The sequence below is a fragment of the Rhodnius prolixus genome, unplaced genomic scaffold (genome assembly GCF_049639745.1).
Source record: "Rhodnius prolixus isolate KJV_2025 unplaced genomic scaffold, Rpr scaffold_6, whole genome shotgun sequence".
NCBI classification, from domain to species: domain Eukaryota; kingdom Metazoa; phylum Arthropoda; class Insecta; order Hemiptera; family Reduviidae; genus Rhodnius; species Rhodnius prolixus.
In genome coordinates this window covers 24,286,484-24,314,028 of record NW_027411634.1, presented here as the reverse complement: position 1 = coordinate 24,314,028, position 27,545 = coordinate 24,286,484, and the positions used below count along the sequence as shown (strand labels likewise).

The window sequence follows — 27,545 nt, the reverse complement described above, 5'->3', positions numbered from 1 at the left end:
ATTTTCTTGTCAAGTTAACATCTCTTGAAAAACATGAATAATTTTCCCAAAATTAACCCATCTAAAAAGACTTTCATACAATATCAGATCGATTATAGTTAAAGATAAACTGCTCCACAAAAAAAGTGGCGCACTTTGAAAAAAGCGTTTATTTTTTGTTTTGTCACATTTTGGGGAAAGATTATTAGTTTTAATTGTTTTCATAAAATGTCAGGGAACAATTAATCGAAACTAGGTCCAAAGTTTCTTGAAAATAGAGAAGCAATTCCTCGTTTAATCCCCTTCGGTCTTTTTGTGTAAACAACAACGTGAATACCTCAACAGTAAATAAATTTATTGACCTCTACAGTTGCGTTTAGACTTTTTTCAAGCTGAAAGCATTGCAAACTCAATTACAGCAGAGCAAGTGGCCCGTATTATTGCATTAGTTGAGGATGGACGGAGTCAGCGGTACGCAGCACGAACGTTAGGGTTGCCTGAGACCACCGTCTGTAGAGCCATCCATCGTTACCGGGAGACAGGCCTCTGCACTTGAAGAATTGTGAAAAAGGGGGGGGACTGGACATAGACAATTTAAATTAGAGGTTGGAATAGTGGGGGACGCCACCAGTCTTCAAAACACTTTTTACAAAGATCCAAGTCAATACTTTATTAATAATCCAGAAACTCTAAGTATAATAAAATAGTCAGATGTACAAGGCAATATACACGTGAGGATAAACAATATATATACTTACAAAAGGGAAGAATAATTACAATAATTAATTGTCCAAGACAGTATGTAACTGGGGAAATGACCTTGGACTTAACTAAGTGCTTGACGCGCACTAAATACAATAAAATAGTCAAATGTACAAGGCGATATACACATGAGGATAACCAATTTATATAATGACAAAAGGGAAGAATAATTACAATAATTAATTGTCCAAGACAGTATGTAACTGGGGAAATGACCTTGGACTTAACTAAGTGCTTGACGCGCACTAAATATAATAAACTAGTCAAATGTACAAGGCGATATACACATGGGGATAAACAATTTATATAATGACAAAAGGGAAGAATAATTACAATAATAAATTGTCCAAGACAGTATGTAACTGGGGAAATGACCTTGTACTTAACAAAGTGCTTGACGCGCACTAAATACAATAAAATAATTACGCTAATTACATACGAATATAAATATATGTAGTCCAACAGATTAACGATCTGATCGCTCAGTGCACTGAGGCTCAATTTGTCCATAAAACTTGTGAACAGAAAACCAGGTTTTTATATCATCAAACTTTTCACAATGTAAAAGCCAGAAAAAGGACGCTAACATGGCCGACATTACTCCACACAGTGACGCTTGACCTCACGTCCTACCAGCGCCTCCCCTCTCTCCTCGTGCTCACCCAATTCCGCCAACTGACTCAGGGAAAAAACAAGTCTGGGGGGCCGCCACTCTTGGGGAACCAAACATCCTCCCCCGCAGTGGACTCGCAGAGATCCACTTACTGAGTTGGCAGGGGGCAAAGCTTCCGAATAGGCCGGCTGATGATACCCGACGGGGTTTTAACGTCTGCCACTCGCGCCACTTCGTCTCTTCCATAGTGGAGCCTGGCGATCCGTCCAATCGTCCACTGCAGGGGGGGGAGGTTGTCGTCCACTATGGTAACTATCTGACCCTCCGTCGCCGGGAAGGAGGGTGAATGCCACTTCAACATGGCTTGTTGGTCAAGTAGATACTCCCGATGCCATCTCTTCCAGAATTGGCCGACAGTAAACTGCACCATTGTCCATTTGGACCTGAGGGAGGTGCGCGGCGTCAAGGAGTCACCAGTCGGCAGGGCGGTCAGTGGCCGCATTATTAAAAAATGACCGGGCGTCAATACCTGAAGATCATCTGGAGAGGAGGACACAGCAGTAAGTGGTCGGGAGTTCAAAATGGCTTCAATTTGACACAGGATAGTAAGGAAGCACTCCATAGTAGGCTCTTGGGTGCCCATCGTGATCTTCAGTAATCTTTTGGCTGATTTAACCGCAGCTTCCCACAAGCCTCCAAAGTGTGGCGCTCTAGGAGGGATGAAGTGCCACTCAATGCCTCGTTTGTTGGACTCTCTCTGAATGACCTCCTGCGACTTGGCGTCTTTTAGTAGAGTGTATACCTCCTTGAGTTTTCTCTTGGCCCCGACAAAGTTAGTGCCATTATCTGACCAAATGTGACTTGGCACGCCTCTCCTGGCAACGAAGCGGCTCAAAGCCGCCAGAAATGCTTGCGTGGTGAGGTCTGTGACTAGCTCCAGGTGTATGGCCTTGGTTGAGAAGCAGACGAAAATGGCAAGGTAAGACTGAAGAACCTTGGCTGAACGCAGAGAAGCAATTTTGACGTTGAATGGGCCTGCATAATCTATACCGGTGGTGGTGAAGGGTGGTGAGGCGCTGGCTCTTCCTTCGGGCAGTTGACCCATGAGTGGGTTGAAGGGTGTTGGCTTGACACTGAAACACTTGTTACAGGCTCCCAGTTGTCGGCGGACAACATTCTTACCATTAACAATCCAATATCGACTTCTCAAAAACGCATGAGTGGCAGTGGGGCCTACGTGGAGGTTGGATATGTGGGCATCTTGTATGACCAAGGCCGTGAAGGGGTGTTGCGAAGGCAACAAGGCAGGGTGCTTTTGAGATTCGGGGACATCGGCCAGTCTGAGTCTCCCTCCAACTCGCAGCACTCCATCAGTGTGCAGAAATAGGCCTAAGGTTTTGACGAGGCGTAGTCTAGGCCTGGGGGACTGAGCATCCTCAATTTCCTCGGAAAGCGAGTGCTGTTGGGCTCGGACTATTAGGACTCGCAGGGCTTCGATACGTTCCTTTACATTCAATGGACCTGACATACGATGTACTGGATTTCTGGTATTGTGGGCGAATCGCAGGCACCAGGCCACTACATTCTGCAGAGTATACAGACTGGAAAATTTAGTCTCTAATTCCTCAGGGCAGGACATTGCACTTGACACATTAAGGGCTTGGGAGCGAATTTCTGCTCCTACGACAGGGTCAGACAAATCGGCCCTCACTTGGCCAAGGGGCCATGACTCGTGGTTTGATTTCAGCCAAGAGGGACCTTCCCACCATAACGGGTGGCTCACTAATTCTTGGGGTCGTAGTCCACGTGAGGCACAGTCAGCGGGGTTTTGTGAGGACGAAATGTGGAACCATTGCGAGGCGGGAACCTTTTCCAAGATAGCCGCTACTCTATTACCCACGAACACCTTCCAATGCGGAGGTGGTGTTGCTGTGATCCAGGCAAGGGCAATGGTAGAATCAGAAAAGGCTAGGATATTTTGGGTGGTTATCTGAGGGAACAGCAGACTGACTTTGTGAATTGTAAGGGCAAGTAGGTGGGCCGCACAGAGCTCCAGACGAGGGAGCGTGACCGGTTTCATGGGGGCCATTCTGGCTTTAGACATGACCAGGCTAATGGCAGTGTTCTCAGACTGGGACACAAGGTAGACCACTGCCGCATAGGCTCGCTCAGACGCGTCAGCGAAACCCACTAAATAGCACTTAGGATTGGGTAATGACAAAAATCTAGGTATGCGTATTTTGGACAGATCAGGCAAGGAAACAGCAAACTGAGACCATTCCTGGGCAATTGATGAGGGCAGGGGGTCATCCCAATCAAACGAGGCTTGACAAACTATTCTAAATATTGCACGGGCAAAAACTGTTATGGGAATTAGCCATCCCAAGGGGTCAAAGACTTTGGCAATCTGGCTGGCTAATTGTCTTTTGGTTTGAACACTAGGAACAGAACGAATCAGAAAATGAAAGTAATCTTGAGAAGGGTTCCAACAAAGTCCCAGAACTTTTAATTGAGACTCTTCGTCATTTTCTAGGCAGACCGAAGACATGGCTGGGAGCAGGTGTTCAGGGGGTATCTCATCCAGTAACTGTGGATGATTTGATGCCCATTTTCGAAGTTCAATTTGAGCTTGACACAATAGTTTAATTAATTGATCTCGAGATTGGAGTGCCTCAGTGGGAGTGCAACCTCCTCCAGAAACGTCATCAACATAGGTGCGTTCACGTAGTATCTCAGAAGCTAAAGGGAACGACTTTTGGGAAGTAATAGCTAATTCTTGGAGTACGCGACATGCTAAGTAAGGAGCTGACGTGGTTCCATAGGTCACAGTGCACAAACGGTACTCCTGCACCGGTTGGCTCGTATCAAATCGCCACAGTATGCGTAATAAATCCCTATCTTCCGGGGGATGTTGTATCTGTCTAAACATTTGGCGAATGTCGGCCGTAAAGACCCATTTGTCCACTCTAAATCTGGTAACCACCTTCCAGATATCGAGCTGTAAACGGGGTCCAGGAAGCAAGAGCTCATTGAGGGAGATGCCTGAGGAGGACTTCTGGGAAGCGTTAAATACTACACGAATCTTTTCCGGGGGATCGTCTGGACGGTGGACAGCATGATGGGGTATGTAATAGGTAACTTGACCTGACTTTAGGGGAGGAGCTAGCTCCATGTGTTTCGACTCTAGGTAGTCTCGCATGAACTCGACATAGGGAGGGCGGAGATGTGGAGACTTCGCATGGCGAGACTCAGTCTGAAGAAGGCGCTTTAGAGCAACCTTTCTAGACTCGCCGAGACAACAAGGACTGGTTTTGAGCGGCAGTGCTACTGAAAAACGACCATCAAGGAGTCGAGAGTGAGACTTAGAAAAGCACTCTTCGGCCTTCAGCTCCTCTGGCGTAAGGGGAGAGACTTCAGATACTTCCTCCAGGGCGAACATTTTTTCCATAAGACGGGACAAGACTATGTCAGGGGGGTGCGGAGTAGGTGGGGAAGCCTTTCCAGAGCTGAGGCGAAGTACTGTTGGTTTAAACGAAGTTGCCAACACAGGATTGACTAAAGAGAGATTGACAGGTAGAGCGGAACTTTCAGAGGGAATGTCTTCCGCAGTAGGTCTGGTAGTAGGAGGAGTTACAGGGTCAGGAGTGGTTATTATAATTTGCAGTGGACGCCGCGTTCTGATTAAACGTTGTGGTTTCGGAGAGGGGAATTGACTAGCTACAATCGGACGAGAAGGTTCTTGAAGATTTGCTTCCTGTAAGGAAGAGGATAGGATTTGCGGGGAGGATACTGACAAACTGGGTAAGCTGGGCTGGTCTGACTCTTCAGGGTTGTCACAAGGGACAATTGGCTCAGGCTCAGAGTTATTAGGAGGGTAACCGATCGAAGGCTCATCTTCTTGGACAGACTGGTTAGAAGATACCTTAGGGGGTGTCAATTGGCCATACTTATGCTTGAATAAAATTCTATAATAGGTCCGATATAATTTAGAATTGGACCGGCTGTCCTTGACGGAGGAGTCAAACCGAACCCTTCTCGTGGGGAAGCTTCTCAAGGGACCAGACATGATCCAACCAAGAGTGGTCAATCTTGCGTTAGGGGAACCATTTTGGGAACGAATAATCTTACTGAGATCGATGGCATCAAAGACTGAGGCGGAGAAGACCACGTCTACTGGCCTGGGTTCATTAAAGGTTGGGTCGGCTAAAGGTTTGTCTATTAAATGCGACCAATCCTTGACAGGAAAATAGGAGGATGGTGCATCTGGGACAGTCTTGGTAACTACGCGGAAAGGGATTTTGAGTTGGGCAAAAGGGGGGGCTTGTCTTAAATTGGTCGATACCTGACCCACGACTTGGGTGGCAATATTGCCCCCTATGCCACGAACACCGCCTGACATGGGGTTATAGATCAATTTGCTTTCCTTGGCAAAAGCTTTAGTCATTAGGTTGATCTCACTGCCTGAATCCAGCAGGGCACGAGCGCGATACCACTGGCCATCTCCTCCAAGGAGATACACCAGGGCAGTGGGGGAGACTGACATGTCAGAAGGGAAGGACTTAACAATTGATTTCCGTAGGGATTTCGTCGCATGACATAGACGACAGTATCTGCGTCGGCAGAAGGCGAAATTGGACAATGAAGGGGTATCGCGCCTGCCAAGAACCTATTGTTCTGGCTGTGGGGATGGTGCTGGATGGCGGCCAAAATAAGTGATTGGAAGTACGGGGGGCAGACTATCTGAGGAGGATGATGACGTAGGGCGAGACTCAGAGTCCCTGGCTTGGCCTAAAGACAAGTGAGATTCGAAAGAGCTGGGGGGAAGAAGGGAACGCCGAGGAAACGGGGGAGGAGAATCAGGGAGGCCCGGGGAAGGCGCCCTTTTCATTAGAAGTCTAGATTTTGGGGGCCGATGGGTCTGCAGGGACATGAGCGACGGAATACCAGACACCGGGGGTGTTCCCTGGCTGAAGCTAGTGGAGGGTGGAGGAGGGTGCAGTGAAGTGTGGTGTTCCCCGTGGCATTTTGCGCATCCGACCTGGCAAGGACATCGAGCCACGGAGTGGTTGGCGGAAAGACAATTGACGCACAGTTTTCGCTCTACTACGACGTTCCATCTGTCGCTAATCGACATGTTCACATATTCTGGACATTTTACCAGGCGGTGAAACTCTCCGCACAGGTAGCATTGGAGGGCCGCTGAAGTAGAGGAAGTTGGTGTGCGGGAAGTAGAAAAGGCCGGTTGTCGAACTGGGGGCGGAGAAGGAGGGGGCGATGGTCTCCTCTGACGCGGAACAAACCTTACAGACTTAGGGGTATAGCGCTTTACCTGTTTGGGGGAGGACTCTGGTCGTGCCTGAGTTTCACGCGCGGGGGACGCAGGGCGAGGCTGCGGAACGGTGGAAGGTGAAGGATGACTAGGAGTGGGCTGTATCAACGAGGCAGGAGGTGACAGACTGGAGGTTAATTTGGGGGAAAACCTATCCTCCTGGTCCTTGAGAAATTCGAGGACTTGACCGCTCGAGGGGAGGAGATCAAAGGATCCCAGGTACCTTTTTCTGAACTCCTCTTGGAGGACAGGGGGGAGAACAGACAGGGTCACATGGCACAATAAAAAGTCTAGCGGGTGCGGAATATGACACTGTTCCAGCATTATTTGGCGGCGCGACAACCACGCGATGCACTCTTCAATGCCTGGGTCAGCACCCGGAAATTGCAAAAAGGATTCTATCGTGGCACTGGCGACACGCAACTGTCCCTCATATCTGGAGTCCAGGGTGCTCCAGGCGTAACAATATCCCTCCTCGGAGGACTGAGCATTTTGTATAACGGAAAGAGGGGGGCCTCTTAGAGAGGACCGGAGGGCTTCAAGCCTTCTCGGAGCCGGTAAGGAAAGCTTATGCACCTCCGCCTGAAAACTGGCCTTAAAGCTTTTGTATTGTAAAACATCCCCCCCGAAAGGGGTAATGTTAGGGATAACTAGTTCCTGCAGCTGGCGCCTGGCGAGCTCAATTACGGACTCGTCAACTGCTGGGACCGAAAAACCCTGATCTGGCGGAGCGGTAGTGGAGACGGGGGCTGTTGCCAATAAAGGCAGGATGATGGTCAGCTGAGCTGCCTCAGCACGCTCATGGCTCTCCGACAGAGACGCAGCCAGTGGGCCACCGACTTCCGGGGACAATGCACGCAACCACTCCCATGCTTCCCTGTCCACAGTTTGGGACAGGGAGGCGAACATGGTAGAATAGTTGCGGCTAAGCTCCAAGGCTTCAGGGGAGCTGGGGGAAAGATCACTGACCCTTCGGGTCCATTGGTTTAATCTGGCTATTAAATGGTTACACCTGACTTCACAGATGTCAGGATAGTGTTCCGACTGGAGAGGAAATCGGGGAGTTTCCTCCAAGACAGGGGGGCTAGGGGTGGCTGGTGAGAGAGGGGGGGTGAACTGTGCCTGTTCCTCCATTTGATCTGCTGAGGGGGCGGCAAAAGCCAACAATATAGATAAGATCAAAGGCAAATACAAATATCAAATGTAGTTACAGATGCAAGGAATGAACCAGTTGCATTGCAAAACAAAAAAAACATAGATACAATACGTACAATAAGTCTCCAAATCAATGACAACTTCCTAAATGGAGATAAGTAAGTACTACAAAATATCAAGCAACGTGTGCTAACTTAACTACTTTACTAATAATACAATAAAGCAGCAAACAATGTTATATAGACTAAACACAACTGAACATAACAAAAGAGGAAAAACCCGACAGTTGTCGAATCAAAACTGTCAATATTCAAACTTAAATAAAACTAAGGTATAAACAAATTATTTTAAGAAAAGACAAGATTACTTACAAGGTAAAAAAGAAAAAAAGGAAAAGACAGTTGAATAGTGTTCTGAAGACTGTTTCCCGGGTTTCGGCACCATGAAGAATTGTGAAAAAGGGGGGGGACTGGACATAGACAATTTAAATTAGAGGTTGGAATAGTGGGGGACGCCACCAGTCTTCAAAACACTTTTTACAAAGATCCAAGTCAATACTTTATTAATAATCCAGAAACTCTAAGTCTAATAAAATAGTCAGATGTACAAGGCAATATACACGTGAGGATAAACAATATATATACTTACAAAAGGGAAGAATAATTACAATAATTAATTGTCCAAGACAGTATGTAACTGGGGAAATGACCTTGGACTTAACTAAGTGCTTGACGCGCACTAAATACAATAAAATAGTCAAATGTACAAGGCGATATACACATGAGGATAACCAATTTATATAATGACAAAAGGGAAGAATAATTACAATAATTAATTGTCCAAGACAGTATGTAACTGGGGAAATGACCTTGGACTTAACTAAGTGCTTGACGCGCACTAAATATAATAAACTAGTCAAATGTACAAGGCGATATACACATGGGGATAAACAATTTATATAATGACAAAAGGGAAGAATAATTACAATAATAAATTGTCCAAGACAGTATGTAACTGGGGAAATGACCTTGTACTTAACAAAGTGCTTGACGCGCACTAAATACAATAAAATAATTACGCTAATTACATACGAATATAAATATATGTAGTCCAACAGATTAACGATCTGATCGCTCAGTGCACTGAGGCTCAATTTGTCCATAAAACTTGTGAACAGAAAACCAGGTTTTTATATCATCAAACTTTTCACAATGTAAAAGCCAGAAAAAGGACGCTAACATGGCCGACATTACTCCACACAGTGACGCTTGACCTCACGTCCTACCAGCGCCTCCCCTCTCTCCTCGTGCTCACCCAATTCCGCCAACTGACTCAGGGAAAAAACAAGTCTGGGGGGCCGCCACTCTTGGGGAACCAAACAGCACTCGTAGACAAGGTTCGGGTCGACCAAGAGCCACAGAAGCACTAGATGACCGATTTATTAGAATTTATTAGAATAGATTTATTAGAAATCGTACATCAACTGCTTCTGAAACAGCTCAAACACTGCTTACTGTTCCTGGAGTTTCACTCAGTGCCGAAACCGTACGAAGAAGGCTTGCTGAAATGAATTCACGCTCTAGGAAGCAAGCCACAGGACCATTGCTCACCGTAGACCATCGGAGAGCCCGTCTAGAGTTCGCTAGGAACACCGCAACTGGTCTGAGAACGATTGGAGAAACGTTCTCTCTTTAGACGAGTCCCGTTTTGTTCTCTATGCATCTGATGGGAGGCGACGAGTTTACCAAAGGCCTGGGAAGCGCTACGCTCCGTGCAATATTTCTGGTAGACTACCATTCAGAGGTGGTTCAGTGATGGTGTGGGTTGGGATTTCTATGGGGGCTAAGACTGAGCTCCACGTGTTCAACAGGGCAATCTTGAATGCAGATTTGTATGTGAGGGAAATTTTGCAGCAATATGTGATACCCTATGCACCATTTATTGGGGAGAATTTTATTTTTATGCAAGATAATGCCAGACCACACACTTCCGCCTGTGTTGTTCAATATCTACAGGATACTAGCATTCGTGTTTTGAGGTGGCCAGCACGCAGCCCGGATTTAAATCCAATTGAACATCTTTGGGAAGAGCTGGGTAGGCGATTAAGATGGAAAAATAATCCTCCCAGGAGCTTAGAAGAGTTGCGAGGTGCTCTGGTGGAGATATGGCAGGAATTAACACAAGATTTCGTGAGAAATTTAATAAGGAGTATGCCGAGGAGATCGGATGCAGTAATGCGAGCAATACACGTTACTAAAATTCTTTTTCTCTATTTTTAATCGGAAGAAATACATTTTTCTTTCAAATTCATTTTTTGCCGAGAAGTACTTTTTTGTTAAATTAAAGGTTTTCATTTCTTTTAGATCATTTTTTATTTTATTTTAGCCTTCCCGTAACTTTATACTTCTTATATTTGCTAACTAAAATAAAATGTAGAACAAAAAAGTTACAGAGAAAAAAAAATAACGCATTTTTAAAGTGCGCCACTTTTTTTGTGGAGCAGTGTATTTCGACTTCACTTATGTTTCAGATGGAACAACACCATTCTACTGATTGGCAGACAAAACTGCTAATAAAAAAATAACTTTTTTGATGCCTAAGGAAACCTCAAAACCTGTGTGTTCTCGGCGATAATTAAAAATCAGAATTCTGCACGAAACCTAAATAAGCATTATTTCGATAAACACAAGCTAAGGTATCTTTATTATTATCTTTAATTGTTACACTTAGTAATCTTTTTTAAGAGTTGAATAAGTACAATTCTCTCAAGAAATAACACTCCTGTTCACGAATTTGAGTGAATTTTACACTTTTTTTTAAATAACGTAACACGTAGAAACCACCGGTACTCTCTTCAAAACAATGTGTGACAGGAACTACATCAACTTGTGAGTCTTGTTTAATTGATGACTCAGTTACTTTAGGTCAAACCAGAGTCAAGGACAGTTGTCATTTTATTTTAGGTCATACTAATATATATATATATACGTTATTTATTTCATCTTCTGTAGATCTAGTCACCTAAATTTATCTATTAGTTTAATTAGTACAATTAAATTATATTTTTCCTTTTTATCGGTGACACACTTTAGAACAGGACATCAAAAAAACCAGAAAGTATCCATCCATTTTATGCTTTTGTTTTTCTTACCACTATTTGTATCTGATCGGATATGTGAGTCAGTGACGTAGTCCTCTATCAGTAGTACTTCAAGTTCACTAGAACCTGTCTATTAAATATTTGTTTGTTTTTTATTGCGGGTACTTCCGTACGAAAACACGGTGCTCCCAAAGCAGTATAAAAGCATTTTATTTTTTCAAACTTGCACCTTACTGTTTGCAATCTAGCTAGCTCCTGATGATACTGGCTAAGCGTAAGGTCTGATTATAGATGTACATATACTGGAGTCTTCACCGTTGTATTTTTACCTATTATTATCGAAATGAAGGCAACCCTTTATGTATACTTCAGCTCTGGCCTTAAAATCAGGTGACATGGACAGAAAAAGTAGAAATCTAGACGAAGTGGAAGCCAATTAGGTCTTTTTCCGTTGTATTTTACCTTATATTTGCCAAAAGAAGGCTACCCTTTATGTATATTTTAGCTTTGGCCCTAAAAATAGATAACAGAGACAAAACAAGTAGAAATCTAGACGAACTGGAACCCAATTCGGTATTTTTCCGTTGTATTTTACCTTTCATCGAAATGAAGGCGACCCTTTATGTATACTTTAGCTTTGGCCCTAAAAATAGATAACAGAGACAAAACAAGCAGAAATCTAGACGAACTGGAACCCAATTCGGTATTTTTCCGTTGTATTTTACCTTTCATTATCGAAATGGAGGCGACCCTTTATGTTTACTTTAGCTCTGGCCTTAAAATCAGGTGACATGAGCAGAAAAAGTAGAAATCTAGACGAACTGGAACCCAATTCGGTATTTTTCCGTTGTATTTTACCTTTCATTATCGAAATGGAGGCGACCCTTTATGTTTACTTTAGCTCTGGCCTTAAAATCAGGTGACATGAGCAGAAAAAGTAGAAATCTAGACGAACTGGAACCCAATTCGGTATTTTTTCCGTTGTATTTTACCTTTCATTACGAAATGAAGGCGACCCTTTATGTATACTTTAGCTTTGGCCCTAAAAATAGATAACAGAGACAAAACAAGCAGAAATCTAGACGAACTGGAACCCAATTCGGTATTTTTCCGTTGTATTTTACCTTTCATTATCGAAATGGAGGCGACCCTTTATGTTTACTTTAGCTCTGGCCTTAAAATCAGGTGACATGAACAGAAAAAGTAGAAATCTAGACGAACTGGAACCCAATTCGGTATTTTTCCGTTGTATTTTACCTTTCATTATCGAAATGAAGGCGACCCTTTATGTATACTTTAGCTTTGGCCCTAAAAATAGATAACAGAGACAAAACAAGCAGAAATCTAGACGAACTGGAACCCAATTTCAACGAGTTTTCAGAGGTGCCCGACAGATAATTATTAGAGGATAAAGTTGCTTGAGAGATTGGTAGGCCAGTTATAATTCTAGTGAAACGCATTGAATTCAGTTTAATCTGGTTTCGAGTTATTTAGCACAAATTATTTTGAAGATTCTTCTTACTTTTTTTCTTTTTTTAATGATATTCGCTATCATTTTTTAGGTTAGGTTAGTTTTAATTTGCGGACGAAAAACGTTTTGGCCACTATCTTTTGTACATTTATATTCTAGTTTGCAATTGCTGAAATAATTTTTGATTTCGTCTAATAGCATTTCAATGTTATCTATAATTTTAGACAGTCATAATAGAATGAAAATGATGTAAGTAGGCATTACAGAGATGTGGAATATCTTGAGTGCACACTGAATGTTAATTGTAAATGAGAACTGAGCCTTGAATGAAAAACAGATCAGGAAAAAGCGATTTCAAATTGGGCCCTAATTGCAATTTTGTTCAGTAAACATAACGCACCAGTTTGGACAACTTGGACAAGCTCTTTGCAACAAACTCATTATTACAATGAGAAGTAAACGATTTATCTTCCTATTACTTCCTTAAAAGTTGATTACCTTGTTAAACTAAATTAAAAATATAATGTTCACAGCTTACTCTTGGCATTTTATCTGCAAAAGATTGTGAGCTCTTCTTGTTCTGGAATCTATCTAGATCAATACAACACAAACCTATGTTTTGCCACAGAAATGAAAAATCCAGGGAAACTATACGTAATTGGTGAAAAGTGAAATCAACATTTAAGAAAATATAATTTGTAATTTTTTGTTTTGTTTTAAAGGAAGTGGTTTGGTCTGCATTGCTCTTAAATGCGCTTTACTTATTACTGTGACCAACAACAACTTATCAGTGATGCTGTGTCTATAAATAACCAACTTGCTTAGTTATATTCCATAATTGTTCGCAATTAAGTGTACAGAAAAAAAAAACACAAACAAACTAAAAGAAAAAGATGGAGAATGTCAAGGCAATACAAATACATTTATCTACCTTTATTGAATAATAATAAGTTTGTTTCATTCATAAAACGAAATACCTTGAGACCTTGGCACTCCATTACTTTCCCCATTCATACTTATCTCATTCATAATAAAAAACACATGGACGCCTTTTATTACCCAAGATTTTTTTTTTCTTACTTTACTTAGCTGGAAGTATTGCAATCGTGTGAAATTTTAGCATTTCTACAATAAATTTAAAAGAAGTATAAGTATCGTAGCTTGCTAGTCCAAAACATTGCCTGAAGTTTTCTTATAAGAACAACGTTTAAAGTTTGGTGGGGAAATGCTAGAATTGTAAACGTAGTTGTCCTATACATGTCTGTTCAAAGATTCATTGGTTCTTTTTTCGGAAAAAACGAAATAAATGAAAAACTCGAATTAGTGAAGTTTTACTGTTTCCGATAACAGATTTGGTCCCAAAGCTTACAGTCAGTAAAAGACATCAAGCTTACAATTAGCGTTTTCATTCTTTTAGTCACACTCATTTTTTGCTTTTTACGAGCCTCAAAACATGAATCTCAATTGAATGCTTCGAAAATTTGATGAGGCCACAATAATTTTTCTTTCTAAGTGAAAGCAAAAAGTAAAAAAGAATTATTCCATCCAATAAAATGGAAAGAAAACAAAAAAATTACTCCATATTAGATTAAATTATTGAAAACATCTTGAGGCCTAAACCCAAGAAAAACTAAGAATGATGTATTCTAGTTGGTATGTTGATATAATGAGCGATAATTGCCAGCCGTGTTTGTGGACAGGATGCTGTAACAAGATAATCCTTAGTGATGTTCATTGTGAGCACTTCTAATTAAAAAAGAAAGAACTAACTCCTTAAAGATTCGAGGAGGATATCGTGAGAAGGTTTTAATAGTAAAGGTTTCGCTTGCTGCATCGTTGACATCATACATTTAATATTTATCACGCTAAAGGGCATACAATCAGTAATATCAATCTATCTTATTAATTTAATGTCTTTAAAGAAATGTTTCGTTGAAACTGACACGTGGTAGTTGTCACAAATGATTACCACCATCTGGTTAATTTTCATATACACATACAAACACTGACTAATTCGTAAAAACTTCTTTTACGGATTCACGGGAACACAAAACGGATATATCTGATAAAGCACAAAATCTGAGATCAGTACGTTTACAATAACATCTTTTACTTTAAAAAAGTTAGCGAAAGCAAAACCATGAGATGTCTGATTAGGAATCACCTTTATTATGGCAAAAATATACATACTTATTTACTGCTTTTGGAGTTTCAATTTACGCTGTAACCTCCTACCTAACAATTTCAAAAAATGATCAAAAACAGGCCACTAAATTTACGATAATAAAATTGACGAAAACCATAAGAATTGTAAGCTCAGTTTACATGAGATCATTTCTTATCCTTCGATGTCAGTCAGTACTCAATTCTAAGTTTATTGTTCTTTATACTTCTGCAAAGCGTATTTAGTAGGTAACACTGGTAAAAACAAGAAAACTTTTCAGCGGCGAAGAAAATACATTTTTCCACTTTTTCTATCATACAAAAGTCGTTCAAGTCTTTGAGCTTTTTATATCGCGGCGATATCAATTTCATTTATCGCAATGTACGAATAATAAAATCTTCTTACAAATATTTTGTGCAAAAAAAAAAAAACTCTCGTAGTGTTGAATTAAAACTGTCCGGTAGGACAGTTGTATAAGGGTTGATCGTCAAAAACTGCACGAAAAAGCGTCACGTTGAAAAACACCCAACTTTGACAATTTTTTTCTCTTTTTCTATTAAAGATAAAATTCCCAAATTTTCTTTATAATATAGGGCAAATCCTCCTTTATAACTGTATTTTTTTTTTTTTTGCAACAACTTAGATCTAATAGATTTTGAGAAAAAATTTAGCAAAAATATCTGATTTGAAATTTCTGCAATCGTCCTTTTTTCGAATTATGCTGCTGTCTTTTTTAGTAATTGTTGTTTTTATTAGTAAATAGTATTGGTAACACAGGCACCGCGATAGCCGAGCGGTTAGAGGCTAGGCCAGCCTTGGATTTTATTTAATGATTAATTAATAGAATTTCTAGTTATATATTTGGAAGCTGGACGTAAAGACCGCCTAAAAAAGTAGACATTACTTTACTTACTTTATTTATTAGAATAGTATTATGATTATAAAATGGTTACTTAATTCGTGCTAGAGAAAGCTGTAAAATGATTGCATAGTAGGCGTAGGTAGTGGCAAAAGGATTCTGCAAAAGTCAGGCGATTGCAAAGAAATCATTTGAAAAATTTAACAAAACCGGCGTTTTGTGTTCTAAGAGCGCTTGACGTATATAGTTGGCTCATTGCTTTAAAATAAAACGTGAAATAAATTTACTAAAACTATACAGGAAGTGATTGATAAATGGGGGCGTACAAAGTAGCTCTCCATTCATTCAGTGGTAATGTGATCGTGCCGCCGTTCTGTTCTTCTGTAAAGTGGCTGGCTGGTTGCTGGTCATCAGGTAATAGTAGTAGGTTCCACAACGGCGGCATCATTAGCGCTACTCTTTATGTTACTTTGCTCTAGGGCGGCCTACCCGAATGTTCTGATTAATAAATGATTTAAAGAGATTACCTTGAGGCTGAACTGTTGTTCGTCTTGCCTTCTTTTACCTCAATCATTCCCCTCAACTCTTCCACACCGACGCCAACTACTCTTGCTCTACTTTATAATTTATTAACTAGTTCCTAAGAGAGTAGTCAATGTTATCCGGGGAAGTAGCAGACAACCAAAAGCCTTCTGAAACTGCTTCTTGGTAATCAATGAGCTTGCCAAGCCACTGAATAAAACCAAACTCTTTTTTAACAAGCATTAGGCTATAGCTCATGCCTATAATATACCTAATTAACTTCACTAAGAGTGAACTAACTGTATTTATTACCTTACAGTATCTTATTTTTCTCTTAGTAATTCGAGTAGGTTTGAAATCGCCCACCTTCTGTTTGATAAACGGGACCTTTTAAAGTTTCTGGTTTTCCAACTATTCAATTGATTTATTTAAATAATTTTGATCCTACACAAAGTGCCAAAATATAATATTAATTCTTAGATGAACCATCTGCATTTCTATTTACTTGTATCATATTGGCTGGCTGGCTTCATTGCACAGAAATTGTACTATTTCTTAGACTTCACATTAGAAAACTATCACTAGAATCAAAACATTGGAAGCAGATGAGATGTCAAAAAATGTTTTTTCATTTACTGCCCTAACTTTTAGAAAGTCAGAGCAATACTGATGTTAAAAAAGGTAGGTACTCCTGAAACCACAGGCTTATGGACTTAGAACTGTGGTGGACTGCCAAGTTTAAGTTCTAATATTTACATTGCCTTCAATCATAGCTGGGTTCTCCTTACTATGACTCCAAAAAACCCATTCTAATAACCTAAAGGAACCATTCATCGAAGACCTCATCTTGCACTTTCTTCTTCATCCCTTCCAAACTAACTTATTCGGCGATTGAAACGACACTGGCACGTTAATTCTTTGGTGATGGAGGTCAGTAATAAAAACCCCATTTGGGATGATGATACTTCTATGTAACTCATAATCAAAATATTTACTTCTGGGAGGAGATCTGCGCTTGTTGTTCTGCTTTCTGTTTCAAGAACATTAGGACTAAAAATAATTTAGAATCTAATAAATTAAAGATTTGGAAAATTGACGATACAAAAATCATAGTTAACATAATGGCGTCAGCACACAAAAATCTGCTTTATTAATGAAAGAAAATTTAGAATAATAATGAACTTTCTTTACAATATAATGATGCTTTGGAATATCAAACCTTCTTGAGAAAGTTTGGACAATAAATAACGTTCCAATTCGACCACTGTTGAGCTGCCTGCCCCAACCTAAGGTGCCTGTGAACCCTTTCAGGATAGAATGTCTCTGAAACAGTTGCAAAGAAAGTGGAGGAACGGGAATGTTATGGAAAACGCTGTTTGCCGCCCAGTCAGATCTTATGTTATTAACTGCATACAATTCAGCAAAACTACTTGAACTCGTTTGTAGTTCTGCAGTACAGGAGATGTCCTTTTGCAGCTCTGATCAACCGATGAGTGCGCTACACATTATGTATTACCCCAGATTGTGTTATTTTCAGTCGACTTCGCCACAAATAAATAAATAAATGCGAAAATTTATTGGACTTGCTACTGCCTTAGGATAATAATATGTATAATATGCACATCTAATAATTTATATAATAAGAATAATATATGCATGCTCTATCTCCTATGCACAATCAATAGGTACATGCTCATAAATCTTTCTATTCTTTCTATTATACTTAAATTATAAGCATTGGTACTCCCTAATCCATAATTTCTCAGAAATCTGAGGTTTAATTGGAAATTATCTGAAACAATTTTGAATTTGACTGAAATAACTGATTGAAAGGTTCGCTCGGATACCATTTTGGTATCGTTTCACGTGTTATTTGTCGCTTTGGATATTTTTTCAAACTAATTTCTTCAAATCTATAGAAATTGTTAAAATTGGAACTCTAAATTTCCTATTCTGCGGCAATAAGTAAGAAGTATTACCTTATTCACTTATGCAACAATGAAAGCAGACTTTGCAGTTCTGAAAGTCGACATTATTAAGTCTCGGCCAGATGACTAATTCAACTACCTACATGTGAAAATAGGTTATGTAAAAGTGTATTTATTAGGACTAATAATTGTCATGCAATATTAATTATAGCATGTATGTAAATAAACAATAAATAAGAACGCAAGAGCTAAGTGAATACATGAAGTCAGCACGTGCCAGCTAGATCACGCCACCTCAATTACTCTAAAATACATAATACTTCTCTTCAAAAGAAATGTGTTTTTTGTTGTTGTTTTTTGCTTGTCTTTTGTTTCATTCTTCAAATGATGATGTGACTGTGGTAATTTCAGTCCTTAATTCTTCTCTCTATTTAACTCGGAATTTCGTTCTTATGGCCTAATTAATTCTTATATGTTCTTCCTGGATATTAAGGGCGTCATTATTTATTTACTCGGTAACTTATTTAACTGCAGTAGTTGTACTTACGAGGGTCGTTTGAAAAGTCCGTGCAAAAATAAAAACTACTTAATTTTTTGGGGTAAACCTTTTTTATTTTTCAACATAGTCTCCTTTTAGGCTTATACACTTCGTCCAACGCTGCTCTAGTTTGTTGATCCCTTCCGAATAATAGGATTTGTCCAAGTCTGAAAAATAGCCATTCGTTTCTGCAATCACCTCCTCGTTTGAATAAAATCTTTTTCCCGCCAGCCATTTCGTCATATTGGGGAACAAATAGTAGTCCGAGGGAGCCAAGTCTGGAGAATAGGGGGGATGTGAAACGAGTTGGAACCCTATTTCCATTAATTTTGCGACCACAACTGCTGAGGTGTGAGCTGGTGCGTTGTCGTGATGGAAAAGGACTTTTTTGTGGGCCAATCGTGGGCGTTTTTCTTGCAGCTCAGTTTTCAAACGGTCCAATAACGATGAATAATATGCACCTGTAATAGTTTTACCCTTTTCCAGATAGTCGATGAGGATTATTCCTTGCGAATCCCAAAAGACAGTCGCCATAATCTTTCCGGCCGAAGAAACGGTCTTCGCCTTTTTTGGCGCAGATTCCCCCTTGGTAACCCATTGTTTAGATTGTTCTTTGGTCTCAGGAGTGTAGTGATGTATCCATGTTTCATCCACAGTGACGAAACGACGCTTAAAGTCCTGCGGATTCTTCTGGAACAGCTGCAAACCGTCCTTGCAACACTTCACACGATTTCGTTTTTGGTCAAGCGTGAGCAATCGCGGCACCCATCTTGCGGATAGCTTTGTCATGTCCAAATGTTGATGCAAAATATTATGTACCCGTTCATTCGAGATGCCCACAGCACTGGCACTCTCACGCACCTTCACTCTTCTGTCATCCATCACCATATCATGGATTTTATCAATGATTTCTGGAGTAGTAACCTCAACAGGGCGTCCAGAACGTTCAGCGTCACTTGTGCCCATTTGGCCACTCCGAAAATTTTGAAACCACTTATAAACTGTTCTAATCGAAGGTGCAGTGTCACCATAATGTTTATCAAGCTTCTCTTTAGTCTCCTGAGGCGTTTTGCCTTTCATAAAGTAGTGTTTAATCAACACACGAAATTCTTTTTCGTCCATTTTTTGAAAATCACTCGACTTCCTCGATTCAAACGAATGCCAAACACAAAGAAATAGACCGATCTGGCTGAAACTTGGTGTGTGTTCTTCCAAGAGATGCTACTAACTAAACATAACCTCGATACGCGCCAGTGGTGCTATCTCTCTGACTTTGCACGGACTTTTCAAACGACCCTCGTAATATTTTCGCTATTCTCATCTCATGAAAAAAGCATCAAGAGGAGACAGGATTTCATAAACTTAGGTTTATTTCGAAAATCGGCCAAGTAAAGAAATTCAAAGACGAACTCCACTCTCTTGGAAAAAGTTTCGAATAGTGAAGAAAATTTTTGAAAAGTAATCTAAATTATATATTAGATTTAACGTCTAATGTTTTAACAGCTGAATTTTTCCTGATTTAATCTACTGCTGCTAAACTTAGTCTACCATCAAAGCTGAAGAAAAGAAAATATAGAGCACAGAGCGAACAAAAAAGTTTCAACGAGCCAGAAACCTTAATAGAAGAGATACTGCTAAGTGGTATAAAATATGGCGACGTAGAGGACACCTCTGGAAAGGCAAAAAAAGAAGAAGATAGTCCAAGGAAATGAGGAAGAATGAGGAAATAAACTGGTCCCTAAGTTTCAGGACATAAGAAATGCACAGAACTGAAGGAGAAGGTAGAACTACAGGAACTGGTTTTTGATCAGAAAGTGATGAGATGTTGAAGACAGACTACCCATCGATCGTATAGCTAATGTGTTTCAAGTAGAAGCCATGGCGATTCTTGAGTGCAGCATGAATAGCAATCTTGCAGTGGTGTAAAACCCAGGGATGTTCATGCAGGAAGGGAATAGATTAACCTGTACCACACTCTTTTTTGGATAAAAGAGAGCCGAAAAGAGGGATAGAAATTTGCAACATGTTTTCCACCTTAAAATCATTTAACTTTCATTAACATTACCAGAGATACAAGTTTACTTAGTGCAGTCGTAGATTCTGATTTATATAGACAGTAACATCTAGTCTAGACTGGTTTTACAAAGTAGGTTATCAAATGTTGCGATAATCTTAATCAATGTCTAAAGAAGAACTTACTAATTACTAAAATTATGATAATATCCTGAATTTTAAATAAAGGTGGTATAAATTCTTTGGTAATAAAATGTAATTATACCTATAAATTTGAGAGTTCTAAATTTTTGCAGAGCTAATGTTACCTGGTCTGAATACAAAAAGGTTTATTATGCACTGACCTCATTCAATAAATAAACAAAACTCAGTTAGAATACTAAATGATTTAGGCTGGAAATTAGAGAAGTTAAATTATTACTCTAATCTGTTTTTTAAAGGTGACAGAAACAGAGTCCTCACAAATTATATAAAAATTGACTTGTACATTTATTAAATGCTGAGCTAAATTTACTTTGTCCTGCTTCAAGATTCGTAGAATTGTATGTATTAACAACTGAAAACTTTGTAATAACTCCAGAAGGCATTATGGCACAAGTTTTGAAAACCACACAGGTTTTTGATAATTTAGGATTTGATAAAGTAATATTTCTAATTCAGAATGGTTTCGCCAGATACGGGTTCTGTTCTGTACACAGTAATTCTAAGATCATTCTAGACCAGTTAATTAACTTTTTTTGGGAATACCAAGCTGCCTGATCATCCTAGATAACTGATCTCGGTACCCACTGTTCTACTGCAGTTCGATGAAGAGATATAACTTTGACATTGCATTCGCTACACTTCTCTTTCGAAACACAAGGCACGTCCTGTTCCCAAGATACTGTAGCTAAAGTGCCTTAAATCATGAAAGGTTCCATTAGTCGTTTTTTTTTTGTTTTTTTTTTTTTGCGAAATGATCTTCACCTGATTTCCACGCACCAGTAACCACTTGGCCACAGCCCGGGGATTCAACGCCGGCAATCGGAGTGGCCATTTCCTTCTCGTTCTTCTGACAATACCTGCGCAAGAGATTTTAGGATGAACACCTTACCATGTTGAAAGGTTTTAAAAGAAATAAGTTTCTTCTCTTTTGGAGATTCAGCGTTTAAACCGCTAGCCGTCTTTGCAGCATGTTCTTGGCTGGCATTTTCGTGCTGCCATCTAGCAAATTCGAATTTAGCACACAAGGAGGCCACCTCCTGACTCTGTCTGAACAAAATCTTTAGGTTATTGTGAGAAACTATTATACTTGTACGCCTCTAGTAGGTTAAACTTCTCCTTTTTACTAAGTCAAGGGTTACAAACCAATTTCTTTGGCGTAATGATTTTGATTATTTGATTATTTATTTATTTATTTAGGTGTACTGCACAAAAATAAACGTTACAATACAAAGAGTTGCATTTATACAATAAGCGATATTAATTAAAAAAATTAAATAAAGAAGAAGTAATAATTTAATTAACTTGAAAAAAAGAGTAGTAATTGAATATAATTCTTTTTAATTAATAAGTAAATAAACTTTAAACATTATGAACAAAAAATAATGATAATTCAAACTGAAAAATATAATGATACAATAAAATAAAATAAAATGCAGTTCTGGAAATGTTAACAATAGTAAAATAGGATGAAAACGAGAAATAAAAATAAAACATTATTAAAAGGCTGAAGTGCATTAGAATTGAAAGTGCTAAGAACCCTGGAACGTAATACAAAAATTTTTATACTTTAAAATTAAATATAGTAAGTACTTATATAATATAGTTTTTGCATTTTCACTAAATTACAGTTTGATATTACACATTCATTTAAAATAAAATTACTTTCCAAAGAGTTGAAACATAATTTTCTAATTTTTGAATATGATTGGCATTTTCATATTATACGAGGGTCGTTTGAAAAGTCCGTGCAAAGTCAGAGAGATAGCACTACTGGCGCGTATCGAGGTTATGTTTAGTTAGTAGCATCTCTTGGAAGAACACACACCAAGTTTCAGCCAGATCGGTCTATTTCTTTGTGTTTGGCATTCGTTTGAATCGAGGAAGTCGAGTGATTTTCAAAAAATGGACGAAAAAGAATTTCGTGTGTTGATTAAACACTACTTTATGAAAGGCAAAACGCCTCAGGAGACTAAAGAGAAGCTTGATAAACATTATGGTGACTCTGCACCTTCGATTAGAACAGTTTATAAGTGGTTTCAAAATTATCGGAGTGGCCATATGGGCACAAGTGACGCTGAACATTCTGGACGCCCTGTTGAGGTTACTACTCCAGAAATCATTGATAAAATCCATGATACGGTGATGGATGACAGAAGAGTGAAGGTGCGTGAGATTGCTAGTGCTGTGGGCATCTCGAATGAACGGGTATATAATATTTTGCATCAACATTTGGACATGACAAAGCTATCCGCAAGATGGGTGCCGCGATTGCTCACGCTTGACGAAAAACGAAATCGAGTGAAGTGTTGCAAAGGACGGTTTGCAGCTGTTCCAGAAGAATCCGCAGGACTTTAAGCGTCGTTTCGTCACTGTGGATGAAACATGGATACATCACTACATTCCTGAGACCAAAGAACAATCTAAACAATGGGTTACCAAGGGGGAATCTGCGCCAAAAAAGGCGAAGACCGTTCCTTCGGCCGGAAAGATTATGGCGACTGTCTTTTGGGATTCGCAAGGAATAATCCTCATCGACTATCTGGAAAAGGGTAAAACTATTACAGGTGCATATTATTCATCGTTATTGGACCGTTTGAAAACCGAGCTGCAAGAAAAACGCCCACGATTGGCCCACAAAAAAGTCCTTTTCCATCACGACAACGCACCAGCTCACACCTCAGCAGTTGTGGTCGCAAAATTAATGGAAATAGGGTTCCAACTCGTTTCACATCCCCCTTATTCTCCAGACTTGGCTCCCTCGGACTACTATTGGTTCCCCAATATGAAGAAATGGCTGGCGGGAAAAAGATTTTATTCAAACGAGGAGGTGATTGCAGAAACGAATGGCTATTTTTCAGACTTGGTCAAATCCTATTATTCTGAAGGGATCAACAAACTAGAGCAGCGTTGGACGAAGTGTATAAGCCTAAAAGGAGACTATGTTGAAAAATAAAAAAGGTTTCCCCCAAAAAATTAAGTAGTTTTTATTTTTGCACGGACTTTTCAAACGACCCTCGTATGTAAGATATCCTAGATTTATCAGTATTACAGATTTTACAGACTCGCCACCGAATTTAACTGTAGTTTTCCCAACAGCAAGTTTAAAATAATATTAATTGGCTAATCTTACCTGAGATAACAATTTAATATATTTGAGAGGAACATTAAGGTATTAAATAAGCCTGGCATAACTGTTCATTAGGTAAATAATAGATGTAAGCAATTTCTTTGGGGTAATGTCTCTTCTGGTCTTCAGGTGTCAGAGGCCAGCATCACTTTATCTATTATTATTATTAAATAATTTCTCTTGATATCCTAATGACCTCTTCCCTGGTTTGGGAATGCAGGAAGGCCCTAGAACTACTGGCGCGGCACAACAAAGTTCGGCGCCTGGAATGGGTGCCGTGTCATGTGGGTATTGAATGGAATGAAAAAGCTGATCATCTGGCCAGGAATGGAGCTAACACTTCTTTTATCGGTCCGGAGCCTGTCCTGGGGATGACCAGGGGTTCAGTTCGTGCGGCTCTCAAAGATTGGTACTGAAGGGAGCACGAAAAGAACTGGGTGATGTGTCCTGGGGTTAAACACAGCCTTGGCTGTGTAAGCAAAGAACCCAAAGAGACCCTGTGTTTAGGCAGAAATCAGATTACTCTGATTACAGGCCTATTCACGGGTCACGGTAGGTTCAAAAAGCATCTGCGCAAGGTGGGGCTTGATCAGCTCGGAGCCGTTGTGCAGATTATGTTAGGAAGAGGAGGAAACGGCCTCTCACCTGTTGTTCGATTGCGTTGCAATCGAACGTTTGCGCTATGAAACCTTTGGAACGCTGAGGCCGAAGGAGATAGTAGCACAAAAAGAACTAGTAGGGGAAAGTCCTCAACCTCTTTAGCAGGGGAGAGTTCGCTTACTAGAACTAAGAAGGGGCTGGCACAATAAGTCTTCTGTAGGTCCCGTCCCATCTACTATCTAATCTAATCTAATATCCTAATGGTTTTAATATTTCTTTTGTAATTTCATGCACCAGTGATTGAACTATGCTGAATGCTTTGGAAACTTCCTTAGTAGTACCAGGCAAAACTGAATCTAGACCAAGTCTAATGAATATAAAATAGTAATAGACACTCCAAACAGACTTAACCTTCAATCGTTAGTCCATTTAGAGATTTTTTAACTGAAATAAATATAAAAATTAACATAGTTTGACAACTCTCAAAAATTTCATGATTACGACGCAAATATACCCCCAGCTGGTCCTGTAATGCATCTTTCCTTTTTTTCTTTATGTCTGGACAAAGAGATAATGACATGAGAGTGAGTCCGGTGGATGTGCGAGCGAGATAGAATGAGAAAACAAGTTTTATATTCAAAGTTGAACAAACCGGAAAGAGAGAGACAGAGTTGTAGATTGAGCGGGAGGTCGGCGGGTTTACGCGGCTAGTTCGTTCTCTTCACTATTATATAGCTAATCCCCATAGTTATTGGCTATATTTCTACCCCTACCCCTCCAATCCACAATCTATATATAATATTCATTATCATTAGTTTAGTTTTTGAAAGGTTTGGGCACATGTTTCTTTTCATTTTTATTTTGTATTTAGTAATGCCATGTCATCGTTATGGTTTAGATTTATTCCCAACTCAATTTTATTTATAGCAATCATTTCATTAGACTGAGAGAAAAAAAAATTATCCAACCCATTGTTTAAAATATCAAGTCAGTTTTAAACGAAGTGAAAAAATGCCTTCTCAATTCTTCCTGGAAGATACAATCCATCAATAAAGTACTTCAGTCTGCGATAACCATTATTCTAGTTATAGCAAATCTCAAGTTCAGTGTCCTTTTAAACAAATATCGCATTTTTTTTATTTTACAAGTTGCATTTAGGTCCCAAGATTAACGCACTCTTCAAAATAACACTGGATTTAATAATTTAATAATAATAATTTATTGAAAATGTTCAGTACATGTACTGAAAAGTCCATGCAAAAATAAAAACTACTTAATTTTTTGGGGTAAACCTTTTTTATTTTTCAACATAGTCTCCTTTTAGGCTTATACACTTCGTCCAACGCTGCTCTAGTTTGTTGATCCCTTCCGAATAATAGGATTTGTCCAAGTCTGAAAAATAGCCATTCGTTTCTGCAATCACCTCCTCGTTTGAATAAAATCTTTTTCCCGCCAGCCATTTCTTCATATTGGGGAACAAATAGTAGTCCGAGGGAGCCAAGTCTGGAGAATAGGGGGGGATGTGAAACGAGTTGGAACCCTATTTCCATTAATTTTGCGACCACAACTGTTGAGGTGTGAGCTGGTGCGTTGTCGTGATGGAAAAGGACTTTTTTGTGGGCCAATCGTGGGCGTTTTTCTTGCAGCTCGGTTTTCAAACGGTCCAATAACGATGAATAATATGCACCTGTAATAGTTTTACCCTTTTCCAGATTGTCGATGAGGATTATTCCTTGCGAATCCCAAAAGACAGTCGCCATAATCTTTCCGGCCGAAGGAACGGTCTTCGCCTTTTTTGGCGCAGATTCCCCCTTGGTAACACATTGTTTAGATTGTTCTTTGGTCTCAGGAGTGTAGTGATGTATCCATGTTTCATCCACAGTGACGAAACGACGCTTAAAGTCCAGCGGATTCTTCTGGAACAGCTGCAAACCGTCCTTGCAACACTTCACACGATTTCGTTTTTGGTCAAGCGTGAGCAATCGCGGCACCCATCTTGCGGATAGCTTTGTCATGTCCAAATGTTGATGCAAAATATTATGTACCGGTTCATTCGAGATGCCCCACGGCACTAGCAATCTCACGCACCTTCACTCTTCTGTCATCCATCACCATATCATGGATTTTATCAATGATTTCTGGAGTAGTAACCTCAACAGGGCGTCCAGAACGTTCAGCGTCACTTGTGCCCATATGGCCACTCCGAAAATTTTGAAACCACTTATAAACTGTTCTAATCGAAGGTGCAGAGTCACCATAATGTTTATCAAGCTTCTCTTTAGTCTCCTGAGGCGTTTTGCCTTTCATAAAGTAGTGTTTAATCAACACACGAAATTCTTTTTCGTCCATTTTTTGAAAATCACTCGACTTCCTCGATTCAAACGAATGCCAAACACAAAGAAATAGACCGATCTGGCTGAAACTTAGTGTGTGTTCTTCCAAGAGATGCTACTAACTAAACATAACCTCGATACGCGCCAGTGGTGCTATCTCTCTGACTTTGCACGGACTTTTCAAACGTCCCTCGTATGTACATAACAGCCGAGTTCAGCATGACAGATTTGATAAAGGTAGGTTAAAGTACAATACTCTTATAAATACATATATGAAAGTAAATCTACAATTCAATGGAACAGAAAAAGAAAACGATCTTTCGAACGAAACAAACATTTTTTTAACTACAGTAAAATAATATGATAAGAACAAAACTAATCATTTATTAAATTTTTTTTCAATTTTAATGCATTGTTGAAAACTGAAATATGTTTTCTAAGTGATCGTAATTATTTATATTTAAAAAAGAGGCCACATGTAAATCTTTAAATAAACTCAAATATTTTTTCCCATAGAATTTATAAAAAGGGCAGTTTAAGAAAATGTGCTTTAAGGTTTCTTTTTCCTTGTAACACAGGACACACACTTCTTCCTCCCCTATGACGTGTTTATTCTTATTTACATAAAATGTTAGCTGAAAGGAGGAACTAACTTCTCAGCTGGCCAATTAATCTGCTTTTATTGAAGGGTACATTTAATGTGAGGTACGAGGGCGGAGAAGTATAGAAGTCGCCAAATATAGCATTTTTTATTTTACAAGTTGCATTTAGGTCCTAAGTTTAACGCACTCTTAAAAATAACTCTGGATTTAGAGTCAAGAAGTGCGAAGGTCAGCTAAAGCAGTTTA

General features: G+C 39.6%; 2 protein-coding genes across 2 annotated transcripts in view; both read right to left on the bottom strand.

Moving 5' to 3' along the window:
- LOC141461445 (uncharacterized) overlaps positions 1-27,545 on the bottom strand; it is a 244,966-nt gene that overhangs the window by 120,738 nt on the left and 96,683 nt on the right. The window lies entirely within an intron of this gene.
- LOC141460449 (uncharacterized) lies at positions 1,503-5,897 on the bottom strand. The gene has a single exon (XM_074140444.1). It carries the CDS (start codon positions 5,895-5,897, stop codon positions 1,503-1,505), a length of 4,395 nt encoding a protein of 1,464 aa, XP_073996545.1.

Excerpts from the sequence above, each read along its gene's own strand:
- LOC141460449 (XM_074140444.1), bottom strand. The coding sequence starts at position 5,897 with ATGTCAGTCTCCCCCACTGCCCTGGTGTATCTCCTTGGAGGAGATGGC.